Genomic DNA, 14,697 nt, shown 5'->3' on the forward strand with positions numbered 1-14,697 from the left:
ATTTTTAGGTGACAATCTGAGGCATAGAGTTGCTGGAACCATCCCATGCCCATGAGGGGACACAAGCCAGTGTGCTGAGGATGGCTGATCTAAAAGACAGAAAGAACCCGGGTCTTCAGTGATGGTGCCACCACATCATAGCCCACCTTGGAGTTCTCCTATCTCCTTTGCTATGTGAAATAATAATTCCCTTTATTAGTAAAGATATTGGAAGCTGGATCTTCTGTTAAAGGCAGTTGAAAGTATTCTCTTGGGATTAGCAAATCCATGGCAGACAGTTTGTGTTTCTGCTTCCGATGCCAATGCTATAAAACATAGCAATTTTTTGTCATCATTCTTTTCAAGTTCACGTTCCAAGCAGTCACTACCAATTCACTGGAGTTCATATGCTAGTGAAAAATCTGCTTGCTATTCTTGCTCTAGGGCAAAAGAACACAAGCATCTGCTTTGTCACAAACCCCCACAAACATTTTCTTCCCATTGGTCCTGGCTAACAATTGGAAAGTGTTCCTGTAAAATCAACAATACATCAATACCCATGACACCAGCCCACACAAACAATTCAAATAAGCCTGAATTAAGGGAAACAGGTTTTCATGATGCCCAAGGACATTTAAAAAGGAACTTACTTTTTAAGGGTCAATTCATGCTTGGAAGGGAAGTCAGTCACACGGCAATCTTTATTTGAATATAATGGAGCAAAAAAAATGCTCTTTTATTAATCTGATGTACATTAAATATCTTTGCAGCTGTTACATGAATGTTAGGTATCTGGCATATAAATGTATACACACTTCCACATGTGACAGATTTATACTGTACACGAGTCATCCCACACGAAGCATGCCCCTTCACAAGGATACGCATGGCTGTCTCAGGACATTTGTCAAAACACACTTGGTCAAACATTTTGGCAATCAGGAATCAGACACAGAGGAGCATACCAGAAAGATGAGTTCACAACAGAACCAGCTGTACTTCAGATGAAAACTCCAGAAAGCTGAAACAGAATTTATTGGGGTTCACACATGCAGCACGTATATACAGTACAATTAGGGTAACGGGAACATTCACAGCAGGAGGTCTTACAGAGCGGTGAAAACAGAAAAGAAATAAGACAAGACAAAACAAAACACCCGAACGCTAAAACCAAGGACAGACCCACTGCCAAGATCGCATTGCAAAGGAGAGTGGGTTGGACGTTTAGCATGTGGGAAATGGAGGTTCACCTGAAAGAAAAAGCCCTTCCAGGACTTTATTTACAGTATCTAGACATTAGTGAAGGATCTATAATCTGTTCAATATGATCCTGGGTCAGGGCAAGGGAACACAGCCACATTTGGGATGCTGTGAAAAAGCACATCTCAAGAAAGAACGTTTCTTTTTTCTCCCATTTGATTTAGGACATAGATTCGGTACAATAAATGTATAACAGCAGTGGAAATGAGATTAAGTCATTAATCTGTCCTGTTCTAGCTAGGCAGGCCTGGGGAATGTCACAGGCAAGGGAGGGGTTCCCTTCTTGGACGCCTGCTTGGGTGTGAGAGGGGTAACACTCTGTAACTTCAAACATTTTTGTTTGTGTTTGCACATAATAAAATAGCCAATTTTCTGTACGTTCTTCCTGAAGGAACAATATCTATAGAAAACAGTGGATTCCTGGCACTGTGAGTCCGGTTCTGAGTCAATACAAATGCAGAAAAAGACCCTTTGTGTACCGACATGAGGTTGAGCTTGCTAAGTCTTTCCTTCCCTCGGGCTTATGGGCAATGCTGACCTGCAAACCCACGGGATTCAATGTGATATGGACTGGGTCTCTGCCATGGGAGACAATGCATAACTTTGGCCCCTGGGAGCAGGCTCGGCCTGTTGTTCTCCAGGCACCTGAAAACTGCTTAGGACTCTGCACCCCTGCTTCTAGGGGAAGCCGCTAGCTTGGTATTCAACCCTGTCTGAACAGAGGGCTGAGGGCTGCTTTTTCCTCCTCCGAAATCTGGGCACTCTTGCCTTTAAAGGAAACACAAATGTGGTAGGGTAGGCAGAGAAGGGGCAGCCTCTGCAATCTCAGCATTTACTTCCGAATGGAAAGCATCCAGCCTTCTGCACCAAGTAAGACCCTCTGTATGCATGGAGAGATGTGTCTACCTTCCACAGATCAGTGCATTCTGAGACATGGGCCTCTCTTAGAGTTCATGCTGGTGGTACACATCCTATCTATCCCCCACAGGAGTCAAGAAGCAGTTGGAAACCTAGCCCAGTTCAGGGAGTTGTGTCAAGGCCATTAGTCTAGAACGCGCACCCTCTGCACCCACTCCTGTTCAACACATGCTGCATTCTCTGGCCTCTGCCACACACGTGGAATGATCACCACGTTCTTTGGTCCCAAGCACTCCAGGAAAGCTTGGCCTTGCTTTTGTACACTGCTTGAGTTAAGAGGTGACAAGAAGAGGACGGGAGCAGGTAGAATAGAAGGGAAAGAAAGGAAGTGTGTGTGTACCATCCCAAGGCCGCACACACTGCCTAGGGGAGGTCTGGCGGGGAGGCTAGTGGGTAAAAAAGGAAATGGGCGCTCTTGGAGGGGATGGTAGAGGGTCACTGACACCCGCCCTCTCTCTGTTCTGCCTCCCCTCAAGCCTCAGAACCCCACAGATCCTTTACAGCTTCAAGACACTTTGCAACAACCATGCACTGGTTTTAAGCTGAAAACGGAAAATCCGCCCCTGGCTGTCAGAACTTGTTTTCTGTGGCTTATCTGCTGAGGGTACAGAGCGGGAAAGCTGCTCTAGGATATCTGTGAAGACACTTGACTCAGTCACATGTCTTTCAAATCAGAAAGGAAACACGCTGGGAAGCTGAGGCCAGGGGACACAGCAGCAGCTGAGGGATTTGCTGACTCCGCTCCGCGCCAGAGAAAAAAGTCCAGCGCTGCCTACGCGGGAACAGACTCCCCAGCCCCCACCTCTGGGTTCAGGCAATGAGAAGATTCCCTTGGAAGACACTGGGACTTTAAAAATGAACATCCCTATAGAGATGGGTCTATCTTTGCTGCTGATTCTTTTCCTTGAATAATACCTTAGGGCAATTTCCTGCCAAGACATTTAAAGAAATAGCACATACATGGCTCCATTTTTCTCGTTGCCTAAGTGCTAGTTAGTAGTCCCTCCGACAAAGACGAAGCCATTGAGGGACTTTCTCCTCCTGTCAAAGATATTCCCGATTTCCAAGGAATCTCTGCATTGCCCTCTGTAGGTGATTACTTCTTTTAAATTTGGGGAAATAACGCTTTGTGTTTATGGGGAGAGCATCTCAACATGTAATGGGGCCAATATAAGACCCCCGTTACAGATGTTTTCTCTTTCACTCCCTGTTTGTCCTGACATCATTTAAGTCCTGCAAAGGGTTAATTATCTCCATGCAGCAGTGCCTCCATGGGAGGTGCTCAATAAATATTTGTTGAATAATCACATGAGATGACAAGAGATAAGCGAATGCTCTGCCAAGTTCCTTCCCCCACCCAGCCCTGTGAGCCTTAAACATCCACGAACTGCATCCTTGTAACTCAGAATTCTGGGATTACAAAACTGGGCTTAGATATTGTTTGAGGAAGACCGAAGAAAGCCCTGGCAATGGCTGTAGCTGGTTGGTGAGACACTACCACTGCTTAGAGCTAAAGGCATTACACACAGAGAGCTGTCACGCCCCACCTGAAACAATGAAGGGATACACAATACATCTAGGAGGTACCAGTAATTTTCTTTTGTCTACATTACGCAGATAATGAGAGAAGCTTGACTCAAAACACACTTTGCTTGGCAGAAACAAAGACTGTAAGGACTGTATAGTCCATTTCTGAGTGCCCTACTGGGTAGATTGCTTTGGTTGTTGCAACATGACTGGTGTTTGTGTAGGCTGGGTAACTGGACTAAGTTCAGCATAATATAGGGGAAAGGAAAACCAAATATATAGCCAACATGCACCTAAATAACCAACCAGTTATATTTCTATGATACCAGGTGAAGGCCAAATTCAGACATTCCTGATTTCAGAGCCTTTAATGCATGAACAGGTGATGTGTTTTACTGAAAAACTACGTAAAGGCCATTTTGATATTGACTAGAAAACAATTGGAGAATATCATATTCTATTTGGCTTGGCAGAGGGAATCAGAAGATATTCCTAAGGAATGCTTTTGAAATGATACCAGGGTTTAGAACGTCTAAAAATTGTACCCTAATCTCTTCGCTGGAACCTTTGCAATGACATCTTAGACTCTCCCTCTGTCACTATATTTCTTTTCCCACCTACCTCTCTCTTGATATCTCAAGACATCCAGAAAAGCAGCTAAGCAGTTTTTGGTGCAAACCTGAACTCTGATTTGGTAAGATTTGTAAATGAAACTGCCAACTTAGGTAAAATCACTTAAAAACTCTGAAGGCCTAGGTCTACTTAAGACCCTGTTTAAAGACTTCAGTGGAGTAAACAGTCAGGAGAGCTATAGGATACAGCCTTTGCGACAGTATTTTGATCAGATAGTTTCCTAACAGTGTCTATCTGGCAGTGTGGGTCGCTTTCCTGGACAGGCAATGATAACTGTCCAACTAGCTTTGAATTGAGATAATGCTGGGGATCTTAAGAAGCTGACAGCACAAACAACATGGGAACTATATTCTCTGGCCCCTAGGGGCTTCCAAAACAACTTCCTGAGCTCTTGTACACGTGCCTAGTTCCTAATTTTTCAGTTTCTAAACTGAACCTGCTTGGTGCTTATAAAGATGAGTTTAGCATCAAAAGGTAGATAATCAGATGAAGCGATTTTCATGGAGATCCTCTAGAGTCTTGGACTAGTCCCGGTAACAAACTAGTCCCAATCCTTTACAGACAGGGAAACTGAGGACCAGACATGTTTCCATGACTAACATTCTCCCCTGCGGGATCTGGGTCTCATTGTTGGTTAGTGGTGGAGCTTGGGCTAAGACCCATCTATTCTTATCTTTTAGGGTCAGCACTCTGGATGTAAGATGACCTGGGTTTGGCTTCCAAGGCAGAGGGTTGCATGGGAGCTGGGTGTGGTAAGATCCATCACTTGGGGGTGTAACATGGTATGGGATTTACAGTCTGGAGCAGCTAGGGTTTTTACCTGCTGAGAGGACCCAGTGATAACAGTAGGATTTGGAAGGATTCTGGATTGGTCCCAAAGAGCTATGAAGAAATTTTAGATAGAAAATGAGTTAGAAATATAGGAGCAAGTGGCACTGTTTCTTAGGCTTTCTCTTTTTCACATCCTCTCATTTTCCTCCTTCCGTACCTGAAATGCGATGCTGGGGGTATGTCCCTGTGCCAGCTGCTTCCTGTATTGATAGAACTGAGAGTTTCTGTTTAATTGCATGGCTATATCTTAATCCAGCTAACCCCAGAACAAGCCAGACAGGCCACACCACATACTTGGGGGAGAACTTGAGCTCTCATAGAAAATCCAGGTGATGGGCACAATGTGAGCGAGGCAGAGGAAACTGTACAAAAGGTGGAAAAGGTGGTGACCAAGAAGGTTTGTGACCACAGACTGTCCAGGAGATTAGAATAGATCCCTCTTGGGCCACCTGGGAGGCTTGGATTAGGTGTCAAGAAGGCCAAGAAAGGCCCCTCTGCAGGGGATGCATGGTAGTAGGTCTCATGAAGTGGGGTTCTGCTGGCTTATCCTATTCTGACCCAATCCAGCATTCAAATAAAATTCTGTGTAAACTGGGCTCCATTGCTTGGGAGGTGGTTTATGAATTTAGAGCTACAACAGACATTGGAGGCATTTGTAAAGGTAAAGCTAGCCCAGGAAGCAAAGTTTGCTATCACGGGAGACTAGAGACCATAACATCTGTACACATTTCTATTTTCCTTTTGAAATGGATCAACGGAGATACACATTATACTTCTGCAGTTATTACTGCACGTGCTATGTCCAACTAAAAAAAGCCCACTCAGGTCCCCAAATACGTCTTTTTTAAGAAGATAAATCAAGGGGTAGAGAGGTGGAGACATGAATCCATATGGAAGAAGAATAATATACAGGGCACTTCCTTGGTTTCTGACTGCTGGCTTTGTTCTCCAACTATATTACATCAGGCAGATGTGAGAGTATGTTCTGTTTCTTTCCCTGCTTTGTGAATATCGGTCTAATAGATCTCATCTAGTCTTTATTGATTTTCCTTCTGCCAGCCACCTTTGCAGTTTTTGGTTTGAGTTTTCCTGATGTTCGGGCCCTCAGTTCATATCCCCAGGGAACCACCCTCTTCCTGACAGCCCCAACCCCAGGCTGCCCTCCTACAGACCTGAATTACTTCAAGGGGGAGTCGATTAATGGCTTAGGTTCATGAAAGAAGCTTTTCACTGAGTCTGAACTCTGCCGTCTGGAGTTCTAGGAGGATCATTAGGAAGAGAAGAGGGAGGCAGAGCCGCCTCTGGGGTTAAGACATCTTTGACTGTAATGACTATTGGAAACAAAGGCTCTCCTTAGCGAGGCCCCAGGGCTGAGGCCTGCTGGAAATGACTATAATAAGTAACAAGGATAACCCTCTCACAAGACACAGAGAGTTAAAAAAGGAATATTGTTTTAATATGGGATTTATTCCTGGCTGCTGGTCATTGCTGCAAGTCTAGAAGGAGGCTTCAGATTTCAAAGAAGATGAGTAAAAAGGACAAGCTTGGAGGAGGGGCAGGCCCAAAGGGTTGAGAAGGTCACAGTAGCTGACAGCCTGTGGGAATGTCCTGCTGACCTCTCTCCTCCAAGACCAGGCAGATTCCCTAGATAAAATGAGCAACCCCAAACCACCAGGAGACGCTGCCTTGTCTGCCAGAGGGCCCCTTGGAGTATGGCAGACTGTGATTTCACACAGAGCCAGCAGCCAGGAACACATTGACTAGTGCCCCAGCCCAGTGGAAGATAGAGGAATGGGACCCGCTTCAGTGATACCAGCTATAGAAAGTCCAATGTCAACTACTGGGGTTACTGTTCCTCAGGAAAGTGGCGCCCTCAAGGTATTATTTTGCATTTTCAAATGGCTTTAGGTGGGAATGTCTTCCTAACCTGCAATTTACAACTTAGATGACTGACAATCTCTAGACTAGAGACAGTTTAGATGACTGGCAGGATCAGGTAGGCAGACCTACTTTTTAGAAAGTGACTTTCTTTCCTTGCATCTGCTTTCTGACAAGGTCAATGGCAGCTAGGGGTGGATGGGGGGTGGGCTAGGGAGAGGTAAATGGAAGCCCAAGATCTCTCTCTGATCTCTGATTTTTCAACATTCTGAACCACATAAGTTTAATTAGGCTTTCTGGCAGAAATCTTGCTTATTCAACTCACTGAGATTTTTGCTGCTAACTGCTGAGCCTTTATTTTTCTTGTCAGCAGAGTCACCTTAATTGTCATGCCTGAAAGAGCCCCACCCAGCTCTGATTGGTACCACACAGTTTTCTTTGTGGTACCCTGCTGTAACAGCGAGAATTGCTAGGTGTCCTTTTCTACGTAAACAGGAAATATCACTCTGTTTGAAAAAAAAAAAGAAAGAAAGAAAGAAAGAAAAGTTAGAATCCCTCTCCTCAGCACAAAAGCAATAATCTGTCAACTTATATTTCCTGTGAATGTTGAACTAGAGGCAGGATCTATTTCTTACAGCATCACCGTCCTCTTCTTAGCTTCTAAACCTCCAGGGAGCAGAATCCCAGGGAGGCCCAGCTTACTAGGACATTTAAAAAACGCTTCCACTGATTTTTAGGAGGCAGGAACATCACAGTGAGGAAAGGTAACAATGCATAAGAAAAACAATCCAAACCCAAAACCTGTGCAAAGTCACATTGAAGGAGCAAGATGGTATGCATCTAAATTGTAGTCACAGCAAGAGTTAGTGTTCTGATATTTGACCACCTTTCTATATCCGAAAAATCTGAAGCCTTGAGTCAGTCAGGAAAGTTGACACAGAAAGGGCAGGAGGAACAACCACAGGATGGATGGCTTGTTTCCCATTACATCAGGACCTGGGTTTGTGTGTCGGGCAGGCGCAACCCCACCAGTCCCCCACACACGAGCACAGTGGAGGCCAGCAGGATGGGGATGGCTTTGGTGATGCTGACTAGGGAGCCGAATATCAAGTTCCCAAGGACGGCGGCAGCTTTGCAGAGTGCATTCAAGAAGCCAAAGCCTGTTGCCCTGCAAAGAAAAGAGATACGGACAAGGCTGAGAAAATGACTTCTAAGATTCCAACTTTAGATGCAAATGTCCTATGTGGTACTTTCCAATGATCTCCAAGTAATTGTTTTGTGTATCATTAGAGCAAGTAACTAAATGCTTGTCAGCACATCTAGAGGTCAAGAACCCCAGTTGTTGGTATTGTTCCTTCAGCCCTCTGTGGACTTTCTTTCCACCTTCACTGCTGCTTATTCTGCCCACGAGTTCCAGTTTCTCAAGAGAGGAAATTTCAGGGAGTAAGAAAAATCTCTTCTCTCTTCCAGAGTTAAATGAAAATGTATGACAATACATTACTTTAGTTTTCTTTTTCTTTTTTCCCTTTTTTTACTCCCTATTTTTCTTAGCTTAATTAATGTGCGAGGTTTTAAATAACAAAAGCCCATTTTCAGGAAAAATCAGGGATGACTGGGTTGTATTCCTCATCTTTCCAGGACCATGGAGGTTAACTATCATGCTCTCTTCCCAACTGTTTTTGGTGGCAGGCAGAAACTGAATACTGAGCTGGGCGGCCCATCAATGAGCTACGGACTCATTTCTGACACCCTTGTCAGGGTTCCAGGTGGGAAAGCAGGTACAGGAGAATATTACAGAGGAGAATCAGGTTGCCGGCCTAGAGATCTCGCTTACTCCACTGGCATTTCAGATGTGCAGGTGGTATGTCGATAAGACACATCCCATTCCTTAAGACATTCTTTGGGAAAGAAAAATGGCTATCTTGACGTGTGTGATGTTACTGAAGCCTTCTAGGCAGGAAACTGAATTTTGTCCATGAGAGTATCAAGATCGCTGACATCGTGAAATAATATGAATTTCCTCTGCTTTTATGTCAGTTCAGTGTTTTGTTTATCACGGGGTACACATGAGTATTAAAGGCACACTGAATGTAGGGTAATCGTTGGGTATGTTTTTCCTCCTCCAGAGGGAAATGCATTCTAAATGCTGCAAAATGCAGCATTTTAGTACACATTTTTCTTTGACGGATTTGCAAATGTGTTAAGTGTGGGTTTTCTTGTGGCCAATCATAACAACCACTCATCACTACTTGTGCTGTTCCTAGTGATATTTCCTTCAACGTGGAGATATTTATTGAAGTTGTTCACCAACCACCCCCCTTCCCTCACCACAGGAAAGGAATCAGCCCTTCTCTTGAGCTGCAGGAACTGAGCCTGTGAGTTAGTGGGGGCTGCTGATTTCACTCCTCAGAACAGACCTGAAAACGAACAGCAAGCTCTGACTTTCTTTCTGGCCATTACATCTAGAAAGCAGAGTAAGGAAAGGGTGTAACAGAATCTCTAATTGAGAGAAACAGGAACTTCTTGAGAAGAGGGTAAGCTAAGTATGTAGTCTTCTTCTTATTTTTGGTTTGTTTTTAAAGAAAGAGACCACTCATAGATACAACCACCAGAAAGAGAAGGAGATTTAATATACTGATAACAATTTTCAAATGAAATCACTTGAGGCTACATGTTGGGTACCAAAGAAGACTTACGTGGCATAGTATCATCACCCACAGCCTCCCCATCTTCACAGAGATGATGGCATGAGGCTGAAAAAATGTAAAATTAAGTCTTTCTGGCTCTCATTAACTGGGACTTTTGACTTCCCGTTCAGAAAGTTGTATGTATGTATTTAATAAATATTTCAATAGTGCTATGTGCCAGGCATTACTCTAAAAAAAAATTAAGACTTTTTGGAGCAGATTTAGGTTTACAAAATAATTGAGTAAAAGTAAAGAGAATTTCCATATATCCCCTCCCCTCCCCCAGGCTCCCCTATTGTTAACATCTTAGAGTTGTGCATTTGTTACAATTGATGAGCCAATATTAGTACATTACTATTAACTAAAGTCCATAGCTTATATTAGGGTTCACCTTTATGTTATGTATCCTATGGGCTTTCACAAATGTATAATGGCATGTATCCATCATTATAGCATCACACAGAATAACAGGTTCAGTGCCCTAAAAATCTCCTGTGCTCCCCCTCTTCATCTCTCCCTCCTACCCCACCTCCCCCCAACCTTTGGCAACCATTGATCTTTTTACTGACTCCATAGTTTTGCCTTTTCCAGAATGTCATATAATTGGAATCATACAGTATGTAGCCCTTTCAGATTGGCTTCTTTCACTTTTTTTTAAACTACATTTTTGTTTCATAAATTATCCAATACATCTTACGGTGGTAAAATAAGCTGTATTATTGCTGATAAAATAGAAAAACATTGTTCTATATGAAGAAGTCTCTCAGTGCTGAGACTGCAGAATGACTCATGCGGAATTTACATCTGTGTTAAAATAACCATATTTTCCCAAGCTATAAACCTCTGGTATAACTCAGAATAGGGCGTAAAATACAGACGGCCATCTCCTTATATCACTCAAACTGTACCAGACGAAAGGACAACTTCCTGAGATTTCTGGGCAGCACTAAGAGATGCGTCAGAAGCATCTGGGATCTGAACCTTCTAAAAAAAGACGATCAAATCCTTATTTCCTAAGACTCTCCTTTTTCATTTACCAAGCAGAGGCAGCTCTTCACATGAAAATCTGGTGTGGCTGCAGAGCATATAGCCTCCTTAAATTAATGTTGGCATTCGAGAAAATGTGACTGTCCTTCCCTTGGATAAGTAAATTATTTTTTCAAATGCTTGTAGCTGGAGGGTGTGATTTTCTATGCATCGGAGGCACAGCTGTCTTAGAAAAATCATTCTCATAGTGTCTTTCCCTTGGGGGTTATCTGTTTATAAGAAGCTTTTAGTTTATTTATTCCCTTGTTATTACTTAAAGGCATGGCATTAATTTCTGCAGACGTGCAAACCACAAGCCACCTAGTTCTCCTCAAGTCCTTTGAGGATGGGGAGCTCAAAGCGTGGAGGGTCCCCCCTTGCCAACTTAGCAGCAGGACAAAAGATGTTCTGTGCCTTCCCTTAACCAGCAAGCACCAAAGAGAAAGAATGGAATGATCTGTCATCTTTCTAGAAGCTCCATCCCTTGTTCTCGCACCTCTCCACCCGGAATCTTTTCCTTTCCATTCTTGTTCAACCTATTTATTGAAATCCTTCAAATGGGAATTCTTTTCCCAAACAGTATCCTGTGAGTGTAGCAGTCCTATGCCCCATTCCATTAAGGAGGCTCTTCTCCTTGCTCCATTAATTCCCTGAGAATCAGGTACTGGTCCAGGCAGCTGGCGTCAGCTCAGCTGATGGGGGCATGGCTGCCAGAGTGTCCCCTTGCTGCTGCTGGACTGTGGCTCCTCCTCCAGGGCCTTCACAATTTAGTGAGCTCCAATTCACTTATATAATTTATATAATTATATGTACTAATTGGTGGCCTGGAAACTGTGGGCTCCATTCTGGATAGAGTGAGGGTAGCTTTGCCCTCCTATCCAGCCTCTTTCTTACTTGGCTTCTTTGACTTCAGAGCAGGATCAGCTGGGATTTTTTGAGGCTCCTGGGAAGAAGAAAGGGACACTGGATGATGGCAGCACTCAGGCAGTGCCTGGTGCACCGTGGTAGGCCATGTGAGTGTTAGCCACTGTTTGAAACATCGGCTGACGTATCTGCCCCATTGACTGATGAAATTGTTAGGGAAAAAAGGAATTAAATGCTATATTTTGAAAAGGACTGACATGGGGTAGATTCAGACTGAGCTCATGGAATTTACCTGATAAAGGTAAAATGTGAGCATTCTCTTTGTCTAGTCTAAACTTTGGAAAGGAACTTTTCTTGGACAACTCAGTCCAATCATTGGTAGAGTGTCTCAGCATGAGGCATTTGGGAAAGTGCAGGCAATCCTTAAGTCAGGAATACACTGTGATCCAAAGATTCAGCTGAAAGTTGACTATTTGAAATACAGAATGAAATTCATTTTTCTCACAAAAGCAATATTACAAATGATGGCTACGTTCCCCAGGTTAACCTAAGAAAAGCTACTTTAACACTAAATCCATCTGAGCTATAGGGCTACAATGCTAAGAACACCAGAAACCCCTTGAATATTTGTCTAAGAAGCAAATGTGTCATTCATAGAATCCTAACTTACACATTCTCTTATGCATTTACTCATTTAACTATCATTCATTAAGCATCCATTATATGCTAAGTACTGCATGAGACACCAGGGACCCCAAAATGAACAAGATAAAATGCCCGTTTGCAGTAAGACATGCAAAGAGATGATGATAACACAACATGCTGACTGCGGTGATAAAGATACCCATGGGTATTATGGGGACACAGAGGATGGGGCGTGATCTCAGGGTAGGGTTGGGTAGTTGAGGGGAGGTTTCTCAGGGAGGATGGGTGAGAAGAGGATTGGCTTCAAGGAACAGGAGGAGCTTGCCAGGTGAAGGATGGAATGAGGGCACAGGTATTCTCCGCCTCTTACATCTTCCTAACTTATTTCTGTGGTACCCCACTCAGGTCTGCCTTAGGCATCCCCTCCAATGGCTTCTCAAGTGCCAATGGCCTGCTTCCCGTCAGTCCCCAAACAAGTTTCCCACTGCCTCATGCAGCTGTTCTCAACTTGGAGTGAGGAGAGCAATCTGGTTGACTAGGGAGCACGAACATGTGTAACCACAGCCTCAACCAGTGGTGTTCAAACCTAGGCGCATGGTATCGCCTGTGGAACTTTGAAGACAGTGATTGATATATGTGGCAATACCAATGCCCGGGGTCATGCTCACAGGAATTACGATTTTACTGCTCTCCTGGCGGCTCAGGCGCTGGTAGTTTTGGAAGCCTGTGTTATTTTAAAGTGCATCCAGGGCTGAGAGCCCTGCAGTCTCCCACAGACATCTGCATTTTTGCATTGATTTGGATTCACTGTTACATACTAAAGGAAATTACAAAGGCAAAACATCCACTCCACCCTTCAACAAATGATTTTCATTTCTGAGATCCCTTTGGAGTGTTTCCAATCATATCCATCTTTTTACAAGTCACAGGATTGATAGAACTTTGCTGTCTGCTTTTTCCAATCAGCCACATAACTATGTGTCCCATGTCATTTATGTTTCATTTAAAATGAAGTGATTCGGTGAATAACCATTATTTCTGTAACCATATCATTGGATAATCAGAAGCTTTCCAAGTTTGGGGGAACATAAACGATGCTTCAGCGAACACCTTCAATTATGACACCTGCTCTGTTCGCATGTGTTTGTTAGGGAATATCAGGCAGTATAGTGCCACCAGGGAAGATGTTTACCATGTGGTGCTGTGGCTCTCACTTATACGTGGAAGCTAAGAAAACAAAATGAATGAATAAACAATACAAAAGAGAAACAGATTCTAGATGTAGAGAATAAGCTGATGCTTGCCAAAGGGGAAAGGGTGGGGGGATGGGGAAAATATGGCACATCCAATTTTGTACAGTATATAATATTTGATAATGATAATAAATGAGTATGTCACTGGGAAAAAGAAAAGGCATGCAGTTGACTGGAAAGAATTTTCTGTCCTTAGCACAATGGACAGACAACCATCCTCCAAGCCCCACAACCTTATACCGGTGAAATGGTACCCTTTGGCCTAGACCCCAGATGCTAGAGTCCACTGGTCCTGTACCCCAACACAACAGCACACTCTGCTGACTGACTGGCCCCACGTTTGGTGGTCAAGCTGTCAGCATATCATGATATTCATGGCCCTGTCATGCAAGGGCTTTTTCAGTCCCCAAAGGCAGAGATATGGACTCCCCTGGAGTCAAGAATAGTCCAAATGGCTGTTTTTGTGCCTGTTTGCACATTTGGTAGGATCTGCTTCCATGGCCATACAACTCTTGAGGACAAGATGGTGGGTGAAGGTGACCGATACTCTTCATCCTCTCACCCTCTAATTCTAATTGCCAGAGACAAAAAAGGACCTGACATTTGCTGAATGGCCAAAGTGACTCAGTTCACATAAAATGTAAACATATATAATTTAATGTTAAGGCCTATAAAGGAAAATAAAGCAGGGACAAGGGTGGAGTGTACATTGATTAGATAAGACAGTTAAATAAAAGATTCCTTCATCATTCAAAAAAATAAGTGAGGTTTTTATCTTCATGACTACAGATGTAGAATGTAGTCAAGAAAGAATGAACGCAAGTGCTGTTATAGAATACCAGATGCTGCTGCTGTTATGGAATACCAGATGAGGAGGCAAACCCCAGACCTAGAAAGGATCTGAGATATCATTTATTTCAATCTTCTCACATTGCATCTCAAGCAACTGAGGCACAGTTAGGATGAGTGGTCTCCCTGAGGTCACACAGCTGGTCAGTAAGAGACCCAGGATTATAGACCTTCAGGAGTGAGCAGGGAAAGCAATGGGAACTTCTCTGTCTAAACAAGAATAGTCCTAAAGGGAAGCCTTAGGTTAGTTAATTCTGGGTAGATGTTTTGATTTTAGCTCATCAAGGAAGAGGATCATCCCACAGTGCTGGGTGACAGCAGCAACTGCCCCATACCAGCAGGGAATA

The 14,697-nt window shown here is 43.6% G+C and overlaps 1 protein-coding gene across 1 annotated transcript in view; it reads right to left on the reverse strand.

Moving 5' to 3' along the window:
* Positions 1-978: 978 nt before the first annotated feature.
* Positions 979-14,697, reverse strand: part of SV2C (synaptic vesicle glycoprotein 2C) — a 208,602-nt gene continuing 194,883 nt past the window's right edge. Inside the window, exon 13 of the mRNA XM_019641085.1 lies at positions 979-8,194. Within this exon, the coding sequence (XP_019496630.1) occupies positions 8,011-8,194 (184 nt within the window). The 3' untranslated portion in view covers positions 979-8,010. The remainder of the gene's footprint in view (positions 8,195-14,697) is intronic.

Source organism: Hipposideros armiger, unplaced genomic scaffold, assembly GCF_001890085.2.
Source record: "Hipposideros armiger isolate ML-2016 unplaced genomic scaffold, ASM189008v1 scaffold_55, whole genome shotgun sequence".
NCBI lineage: Eukaryota > Metazoa > Chordata > Mammalia > Chiroptera > Hipposideridae > Hipposideros > Hipposideros armiger.